This window comes from Mus musculus, chromosome 16 (genome assembly GCF_000001635.26).
Source record: "Mus musculus strain C57BL/6J chromosome 16, GRCm38.p6 C57BL/6J".
Taxonomy (NCBI): domain Eukaryota; kingdom Metazoa; phylum Chordata; class Mammalia; order Rodentia; family Muridae; genus Mus; species Mus musculus.
This window is the reverse complement of record NC_000082.6, coordinates 88,821,531-88,831,746: the sequence shown is the minus strand read 5'-3', so window position 1 is coordinate 88,831,746 and position 10,216 is coordinate 88,821,531. Positions and strand designations below refer to the sequence as shown.

General features: G+C 37.7%; 2 protein-coding genes across 2 annotated transcripts; one reads left to right on the top strand and one right to left on the bottom strand.

Moving 5' to 3' along the window:
* Positions 1–1,902: 1,902 nt before the first annotated feature.
* Positions 1,903–2,738, bottom strand: Krtap15 (keratin associated protein 15). The gene has a single exon (NM_013713.2). It carries the CDS (start codon positions 2,698–2,700, stop codon positions 2,248–2,250), a length of 453 nt encoding a protein of 150 aa, NP_038741.1. The 5' UTR covers positions 2,701–2,738; the 3' UTR covers positions 1,903–2,247.
* Positions 2,739–5,601: 2,863 nt separating this feature from the next.
* Krtap14 (keratin associated protein 14) lies at positions 5,602–6,456 on the top strand. The gene has a single exon (NM_013707.2). The coding sequence runs from the start codon at positions 5,658–5,660 to the stop codon at positions 6,159–6,161; it is 504 nt and encodes a 167-aa protein (NP_038735.2). The 5' UTR covers positions 5,602–5,657; the 3' UTR covers positions 6,162–6,456.
* Positions 6,457–10,216: the final 3,760 nt, after the last annotated feature.

The following is a 10,216-nucleotide window of genomic DNA, read 5'->3' as shown; positions in this document are numbered from 1 at the left end:
ATATCCCTATACAAAACTTCTTTGTAATGAAATTGGCACTATTCAGATAAAGGAGACACCTTACATTAGACTGCTACAGTAAGACATTATAGATTACATAGGTTAAACAAGTATTTGTTTCTTACAGTTCTAGAGATGAAGAAATGCAAGAACATGTATTAATTAGTTGAGTTCCTGTCCTTGAATAGGGCTTCCTTTCTCTGTGTTTGTGGCTGATCCCTTCTCTCTGTGTCCTCACGTGGCAGAAACTAGAGAAAGCAAGCATGCCATCCTTTCTTTTCCATGTGAACCTTAATCCAACACAAAGAAAGAGCTGGTGTTTCAAACCTAATTATGTACAGAAGGCCCCGTATGAGATCCTGCTTAGGGGGCATTTAAACTTGTTCTACCTGAGGCGTTCATACAAATACCTATCCCGGAGAGTGGGATAACTGAAAATGTTAAATTTTTAAAGACTTTCCCCAATCAATAGCCTCTGATACCTCCAGACAATCTGCTAATAAAACAAAGTGTTCAATATTTCTGCATTAATAATGAATTCACTTACAACATGGGTTTTTGGCATCTTCAAAGGAAGGTGTTAGACGTGAGATCATGAGCAAGTTGACTTAAAGTGTCATCTTTCCAAGAAGAGGATTTTTGTGAATGTTAGTGGGCATAGCAAAGAGCGCACACAGAAATACACAACTCCATACCAAAAGAAATTTATCCTTATATAAAGTGTTGCTTCATTAAAGAGTTGCTTATATGGGTCTTTTTCACTATGATCTTCTGTATGTTAGTCAGTGGAAAGATTTGTGGTTTTACCTTAAAGCAAAAATTAACTATTCAATTATTCTCAGTCCTCTATCATAATCAGTCACATAACTACAACTTCATCCAATGAGTCCTAGTGAATTAAGTTGTTACTGGCAAGAAGAAAAACCTGTTTTGTGTTAGATATAGGGTCTCCTTAAATAGTTAACCTGCCAAAAAACTAGGTTTTTTTCTTTCTTTAAAAATCTATGTGTGGTGGTATATGTTTGTAATCTTAGCTACTCAGAAGGTAAAGAGAATTTCAAGTTGCAGAATAGTCTGGAAATTTTTTCAAGAGTTTATTCAACATAAAATGATTTTAAAGCTCAGCAGTATGTTAGTGATATGATGATGGCTAAGCATGTACACAAGGCTGGGTTTAAGCTCCTGTGCTTCTTCCTCAGGGAAAGGCTTTCTTTGATCTAAACTTCCTTCTGTCCCTCTGTCCTTCACGGAGCCTAGACATCCCTCCCCAGATACCTTGACATTTCCCTCACTCCTACTTTGTAATGACAAATCCCTTTCTTGTCGAACCCTCTGTGGAAGATGCTCTAGCATGGACTCTAAGTGGTGTGACACATCAGTAGCATTCTTTTGATTTAAATGAAGTGACTAACTGACTGACTGACTGACAGACAGACTAACGCTTTCTGTTTGAATGATGACATTCATTGTCTCTTAGTAAAACCTCCTTAGTGTTTCCTCTGAATTTTATGTTTTCAATCTTCATTATTGACTTGTCATGCCATGTTAAGCTGGAATTGTATTTGTATGAGCCTCTTGAAAGCAGAGAATTCACACCTTTGTTCATCACAATATTTGGTATATAACAAGAACCCAATAATTCTTTTCCATTGAATGCCTCACTGAAAACAAAATGTCGGAAGTAATTACATGAACAAATGGGCCCATGAAGGAATATAAATCTCTCAAGCTATGAAAGATGACACAATATAGGGCTTATATATGAATTTTCTTCCTGAGTGTCTGCTTTTCTGTCAAACAAAATATTAGGGTTATCAGAAAACAAAATCTGAGAACAGTTAAAGCATCAGATGCATTGAATAAATGTGTCCTCAATTAAAAGAAAACACTAGAATGCCAAAATTGATGCCACAGACATAAGTTTATTTAAAATAAACGTGAGTGAACAAATCCTCAAGAAATGAGAGAAGAAATTTAGAAAGATGGATTTAGAAAGAATGGATTCAGAAAGAAGTGATCCAAGCATTTACATAATAGTTGCAATGCTAGCTCTCTATTGTAGTAGAGTTGAAAGGTCAAAGGCAGGTTAAAGGTCAAGGTTACTTCATCCTCCAAAAATAATTTGCTTCCAGGTGTATCACGATGCTGAGTCCTGGGGAGACAAACACTCATTGATCAATCCTAAATGTTGGCGAAGACATTTGAGTTCCATCAGGTAGCGAAACCTTCATGAGACAACCGGGATGCTCAGAAATTTGACCCGCAAAAGCCAGAGCTGTAGCCTGGCTGGTAGTAAGATGACTGGATACTCTTAGAAGAAAAGTATCCTGGACGGTAGAAGTTGGATCCACAGCCCTGAGAGCGAATGCCAGAGCTTCCAAACCCAAAAGCTCCAAAGCCAGTATTGCCATATCCAAAAGATCCGGTAAAGCCTCCCTGGCAGGGGCTGGAGAAGTATTGCTTAGGCCGGAAACAGGATGTGTGGAAGGATGCAGACCCCACACAGGGCAAGTGGCCTTCAAGTGGCTCACTGAAGGTCTCCTGCTGTCCATTGTAGAAAGAGGATCCCAGCTGGAAGTTCTTTGGAGAATAGACTACATTGCTGGTGGGGTAGAAGGAGTTGTAGGTAGAGACTGGCTGCCTCAAGAAACCTCCAAAAGACTGTGAGGAGTAGTTTCCAGAGTTGCAAGTGTAAGACATGTTCTCAGGAGTTCTTGTTTCAGTTGAGTGGCAGCGGTGAATCTGTGAGTGTGAATACCACCGTCTAACCTGGGCCCTTATATACCAGAAAGATGGGTGTAGAAGCCTGTGTCCATTTTAATGAGACTGCTTAATTGGGCTCCAGTAAAAAATGAAATACTTTAACCTTCAAAGGACTTTTTATGAATGTGCACTTCTAAATGAAGGAATTTCATTAGTTTTCAAAGCAATTATTCATGGAGTAAAAATGCAATTTCTCAACATCTACAGTAGGTCGAATGAAAGCCACCATAATTGAATCTTTAAGATAGATGCTTTATTTATCCCAGGCTTCAAAATGTGATGAAATGGATGATGCAGCAATAATCCTGCCTGGTTCAACACTCTACAAAAGTTTGTATTCTGGAAAGAAAAATTTGATGTTCCAAGTTTAGAAGCTTGGTTGAAAATAGAAAGAAATAAATCCCCTTTTTACATGTCTCCCTCTAAATGTTGTGGATGTTATGAGTGGAACAGTGCAATGCTAATCCTTGGGAGAAAAAAGATTCACGTTCAATGTTTATAACACAATTTGTGAATTATGTTACAAACTATATAAGGCTGAGAGGACCATTGTTTACATGAGTGCTTATAGAACATTAGACTGTAAAATATTTACATCACAGAATCCCTTTGTAGTCTTTCTCTTTTCTTCTTTTTTTTTTCTCCTCTTTTCCATTCTTTTCTCCTGGATAACAATTTTGTGGACCCATGTGTGCTCTACCACCCTGGGATATGTGGCCAACCTTTTTATATTTTAATTAGAATCTTGTGTCCCCACACCTTCATTGCTTTATGGTGGAAGTTATTAACAAACTTAATAAGCTTCATTATCGAAACAAAATATCTTTGTCTTCATAGGATACATCTCTTTTCCAGCTGGTGGTACTGGTGTCCCAGGCAACAAAGTAGCAAGTTCTGAAAAGTTATCGTATAGCCATACTGCTTTTCTTTTCTTTTTATTTAATTTTTATTGCACATGGTTTAAACATTATTAAAGAATGTGAAGAATATCTGTCTTGTGTCAATGTCATGAAAGGTTTAAGACTTAGAACTCATGGTTACAAATGACCCTTAGGTACAGCACATGGGTAGGGAAAGGTATCAAGTGAGATGGAAATGTGAAGACATTATTTTGGAGTTGCTTATGTTGTGTATCTATCAATTAGCATATATATTCTTCCCAGAAAATGAAGTGTTAAGATGTTTCTGTACTCTTCCACAAGGTGCAGCATAGCTTACTGTAGAGATGGTTCACTGGTACAGGAAATTGCCTAAGTAACCTTGGAGAAATGGAAAGACATTGTATGCCATTGTTCTCAGCACAAATTACACAGTGAAAATGAGCTGAGACTAATTTCATGAAAAGTTATGATTACTTGGTCTAAAATTTAAGGACAAAGTTTGAAAAATGAGCTGTTCTTCTAGGGTTCCAGGAATTACTGAATCAGATTTCTGTTACGAGAATTCCAATCTGATCTTCTTAAAAAAAAAAAAAGAAGAAGAAGAAGAAGAAGAAGAAGAAGAAGAAGAAGAAGAAGAAGAAGAAGAAGAAGAAGAAGAAGAAGAAGCAGCAGCCAAACCGGAGACATTTGCTAACATCTCTCAAACTGTAGATTTTATGAGTCTGAACATATTAATTTAATGAAGGAAAGAAAGAAAATGATGCTCTCTCACACAAAGAAGTAGAGGGAAATGTTGTTCTTTAAAGTGAAATAAACAGCATTGCAGCCATCCCAAGGCAGCCATCTGCAGGTTCCCCTCCCCACCTCTGGGCATCAGTCTTCATTAGGCTCTTACACTGAGGTGGAAGACAAGCTGTGGAAATCAAGGAAATATGACCCTTGCTTTGGACAATTTGCAATACTTGTCAGAAGCATCTGAAAACAATTTAAGTCAAAGTGATATATGCTGCTTTCGGCCAGAGGAAGCACCTCCCAGCGATGTCTCCTTTGGCCTGACACCTTAAGGCAATTGCTTTATAAGATTTTTTTTTCTTTTAGAATAAGGACCCTTACCGGGTTATGGAGAGTCTTTTTAGTGGGGAACAATGATCGTAATTAGAGATAGACATATCTTTGACATTATTGCCTCAAGCATTGTCCCTTCTAATGCAGTTTTACCATCTTAGATAAATAATCTTTAGCATTCAAACTAGCACAAAGCATAAAGCGTTTAGCTCACTGCACAGCAAACCACCCGTACTACAGCCACACACACACACACACACACACACACACACACACACACACACACACAAGTTAAGATGGATATTTAATATCTAGATTCCATTCTTAGGCAGGTGCATGAGAAATAAGAATCTCTCCACATTTCATTAAAATCGTTTTACTGAAGTCCAGTTTATTTTAAGTCCTTATACATCTTGCATATCAGTGTTTTGATGACACTATTCATCACAGAAGCTTGCCATTTTGAGACACCAATCAGTGTGTGTTTTTGTTTAAAAGAAATGACTGTGTGTGGATCAGCGAACAACTTTGCTAGCCAGATGGCAACAATTTTCGGACAGATTGTGCAACGGGTATCAATTATTTTTAATTAAGCTAGCTTCCCTCAGCCCAGACAGTCTACCTCTAAAGCAGTTTTCTGAGTGATGTGCAGGGTGACCTTTTGCTGAGGGAAGATGAATAACAGCTTTGAAGATTGAACACTATTACCTGAATTCCAGGGCCGCAGACATCACTGCTCTATCCAGTTGTGAAACCACACAAAAAGTAAATATGCGTGACTAGGATGGTATTCTCAATTCAATTAAAGCCGCGGGTAAATTGTGTTCATGTGCCATGGGGATGACGCACCCAAGGACAGGGGTATATAAGTGCTTTGCGTCTAAGAAGGGCTATTCCAACTCTGAACATTCTCCTTATCCCATCCTCAAACTCCTAGCTCCTCTCAACATGTCCTGCAACAGCTGCTCTGGAACTTTCTCCCAGTCCTTTGGGGGCCAACTGCAGTATCCGATCTCTTCATGCGGTTCCTCCTACCCCAACAACGTCTTCTACAGCACTGACCTCCAAACTCCCATCACCCACCAGCTGGGCTCTTCTCTTCACAGTGGGTGCCAGGAAACCTTCTGTGAGCCCACCAACTGCCAGACAGCCTATGTGGTCTCCAGACCCTGCCAGAGGCCTTTCTACAGTCAGAGGATTCGAGGGCCCTGCAGGCCCTGCCAGTCAACTTTCTCGGGATCCCTGGGATTTGGTTCCAGGGGTTTCCAGTCTTTTGGCTGTGGCTACCCATCCCAGGGCTTTGGATCCCATGGTTTCCAGTCAGTAGGATGTGGTACCCCTACTTTCTCATCCCTAAATTGTGGATCCAGCTTTTACCGCCCAACCTGCTTCTCTACCAAAAGCTGCCAGTCTGTTTCTTATCAGCCAACCTGTGGGACTGGCTTCTTCTGATCTCTATTGGGGAAAATTAGAAATGTAAAAGGTGCCTACTACCTACTGTGTTAAGAGCCGTGCTGTCTTCAGAGTTTCTATATTAGTCTAGAGATTTGACTTCTACTCATGAGTTCCTGTAATTGGAAAACGTATTTGATTAGAGAAAGATGCTAAATTGTTTTCTTGTATATTATAGGTATGCAAAAATCAAGCATAATTCTTTCTTCGCATATCTCTTAGTAATTACTCAGACTTCCGGTCTTGATTTTTGCAAAGAGGAAGGTTGTAAGTTTAAATAAAGATATGCAACTGGACTTCTTTATGTCTTGTGAATACCATTATTGTTACTTTCATTTTCTTGACTTCAAAACTACTTCAGAACATCTCCCTGGGCTTTGTTGTATCATGAACCTGACATGTTAATTGTATAGAGTTAAGTTATCCTTTTGTATTTGAAGGTTTTTTTTCAACTTTTCTGTTTTCTCCATCTGTTAATACATCACACAGTGAAATGAAGAGAGCACCTTATTAGAATAACAAACTTAGATCTGTGATTTTTTTTTTCCAAATGGTGCTATGTAATGTCGGGAGAAAGATTATCCTTATGAAGTGCATTCTAAAATATGTGCAAAGTTACAGGTGGGTAAGAAGCTACATGATCATGAATTAGGTGGAGATGGGGTCTAGTCCCGCATCTTCACTGCCAGATAAACAGAGCTTCTAAATGAAATCTCTAACACATTCAACAGTTGCTTACAGGTATAGCTAGTATTGTTCATATGTTACTTATATATCTTGGTGATATCCCAGTTGGGTCTTGTGACTCTTGGGTCTGATGAAAAGAATTTGGTTTATATACCTATACATATACTATACATACATATACATATACAGTATTTAAAAACCATGTGAATATTATTTTGTTTCAGGATTTGACTTGGTGCAGAAGTGTGATATCTTATTTGCATAGTGGACAGCATCACAAAGGCTTCTCCACTGAATTCCAGGAATCATTATCAAAGGTGGAGATGTTCTAAGCCTAGGGTCACCACATACAATTTTTTTATTCCAGTTTTGTCTCAGCATCCAGTTTTATTTGTTAATGGTCTCACAATCTTCCTTTTACTTATTACGATCAGTATAAGTTCATCAGCACGCACAGTGACTGCTCTAGGGTACTGTCAATTGATGTTTGCTGTGGGTTCATTGCGTGGTTCAGTCTTTAAGAAAAGCAAATTATTTTTGTTAAATCTGAAACAAGAGGAGTCTTCCATTATAAAAGAAGTCTTTTAACAAAAGAGATCACTTTTTTTTTTTCATTCAAAAACAGCACGCAGAAGGATTACCATGAGAGAATTTATTGTTTTTATAATGTTGTGGGCAATTAAAAAAAAAAGACCTACATAAAGGCTGCGTCTTTCCCTTTTTTATTATATATTTACTTTATTTACATTTTAAATGTTATCCCCTTTTGTGGTTTCCCCCCCAGGAAACCCATTATCACATTCCCCTTCTCCCTGCTTCTATGCATGTGCTCCCCCACCCACTCACCCACTCCCACTTCTCTGTCCTGGCATTCCCCTACACTGGACATCTAGCCGTCACAGGACCAAGGGCATCTTTAGTTTTCCTTTGTCCACTTGTGAATGTAATGGACACATCCACACCCAACATGATACAGCAATACCCAGTAACTACCAGTAGGTGGGAGTAGTGGGAAAACTAGGTGTACAGGAAGTGTGGACATGAGTTTTTGCTGCATCTGAACTCATGGAGAATAGTCTATATTCTCTGGATACTGTGGAGTGAGCATACACTGTATTGTTTAAATCCACAACCTCTTATCGTTATTTTAGCACAGCGTGTAGAATTTTACATTTTGTAAAGCAATTCTTTTCTAAAACAATTAGTTAAAAATAATGTCATTTTTAACGTAAAGAGGATTTCTGCATTGAATTTGGAATGCTATAAAAGGTTAATTTTAAGCATAGAACGTATATAATAATCGGAAGACATTCTCATGATGGTTGATGCCATCACTGATTGCATGAAAAGTTAAGCATGTAATTTTATTGAATACACACAATGTCTATGGGCCTGGAGACATGCCTTAATGAGTAACAGAAGCTTATGTGATATATAAGTACAGATCGTATTAACAGAAGGAACTGATTTAATACATAATTACATATATCAAATTATATATTATAGATAATTTAAAATAAAAAATTAAAAGTAAGAATAAAATTAAATAAGAAGATTGATTTAAGTAGAATATATAAAAGTTGTACAGGCCCAAACTAGAAGAAATCCAGGCATGGAAGGAAGGGTTGGACACAAAGTCTCACCCCTAGCCATGGGATGGTTGGCAATTTTTAGCTGCTGGAAACGGGAAGGTCAGCTTTTTTTTGTTTGTTTGTTTAGTTGGTTTTATTTTTTGTTGTTTTTGTTTTGTTTTTAAGAATGTAGTCCCCTGGTAAGTTGATCATACTTCAGCGGTGAGACCACAGATTCAGGAGGCACAATTACTCTTAAATTATTTTTAAGGAAAATATTTGGGTGGATAGAGAAGGGAGTTAAACTTGGGGAAAGTTGGCTGGGGTGGGGGTGGGCGGATAAACATGATAAAAGAAAATGTTACAGATAACTCAAGACTCTGAAGGAACTAACTAGAAGATGGTTGCTTAATGTTGGGAGACAAAAGTGTGTTTATGTGTGAACTTTATACCTAATTTTTCATTTGTTTTAAGTCATTTTCCTGGTGTTAAAATAGCATTTTATAGATAAGCAAACAAGCAAAAACCTTATGGCAACAGCAGAAAGCAAAACCATCCATTGGGAGAAGACACTGTTACTAAGGATGAAAAAGAGTGGCAGGAGACAGGGGGAGACAGAGATGGGGCAAAAAACAACAAAACAACAACAACCTCTCTTGAAACTCTCTTCTTAAATCTAAACTTGAATTTACTTTAATTTTTTTATTGTACTTTTTAATTTTTTTATTGTACTTCATCTATTTGAAGTTAATAAACTAGATAGAACAGATTAAGTTTCCTCCTAAGATACAATTACCATAGCAGCAGAAACACAAATCAATCTTTGGTTATGATATGATTTGTGATTTTTAAAACAAACAAACAAAAATTGCTAGAAAAAAAAAACAACAGGAACTGACATTTTTATGAATTCAGATTATTATAGGGTTTTCTCTGAATCTATGGCAAGCTTCCAACCCTTTTAGTGTCTCCTTTTCCTCCTGTCTAAACAGAACAATAATCTGTCTCTATGGATGTGTAAATGTTAAGAAAAAAGTCCTATGTCTCATGGTGCCTTGCTCCATAGAGCATGTTGTCATGATGATGCCAGACAGGACATTGGCACACATATCACATGATAGGCTCACAGTCCTTCTGTAAACACATGTTTCTTTTGGTGTACACAACACACAAATATGTGAGTATCTCAAAAGTCACATTAGGGTAACAGAAGGAGCCCAGTGTCATTCTTTCCCTGTGCAGTGATGAAAATCCAGGAAATTACAAAAGGTCAACTAATATAATGAGGAGATGTTGCTCCCTGTTGGACTGACCCTGAGGTGGACAACTGTGACAGTCTTTCCAAATGACCTTGAAAGTCTCTAGGATAATGCAATCCATATATTGTTGATTAGGTCAAATTAAAAATGAATTTCTTTGGTAGATGTCTTTCTTTATCATTACACACACACACAGACACATACATACATACATACATACACACACACACACACACACACACACACACATATCCTGCCATAGTGTAAAATACTTGATTTCCAGAATCATATGCCAAATTAACCGTCCCCAATCTTTGACTTCTGCTCTGCTTTCAGAATCCGACTAAGCACATTGAGTAAAAATACTCAATATTTCCTAGACATATTGTTTATAGGTCAATAGACGTTGAATTTGGAGGAAGCATCAGGGGATCTACAACAGGTCCTGATCCCGGATAGTTGTGATTTTCCTTATACATGTTTGCTGATAATGTACTGAAAAGATACTGAAACATAGAAGGTTGGGATTACAGCATTT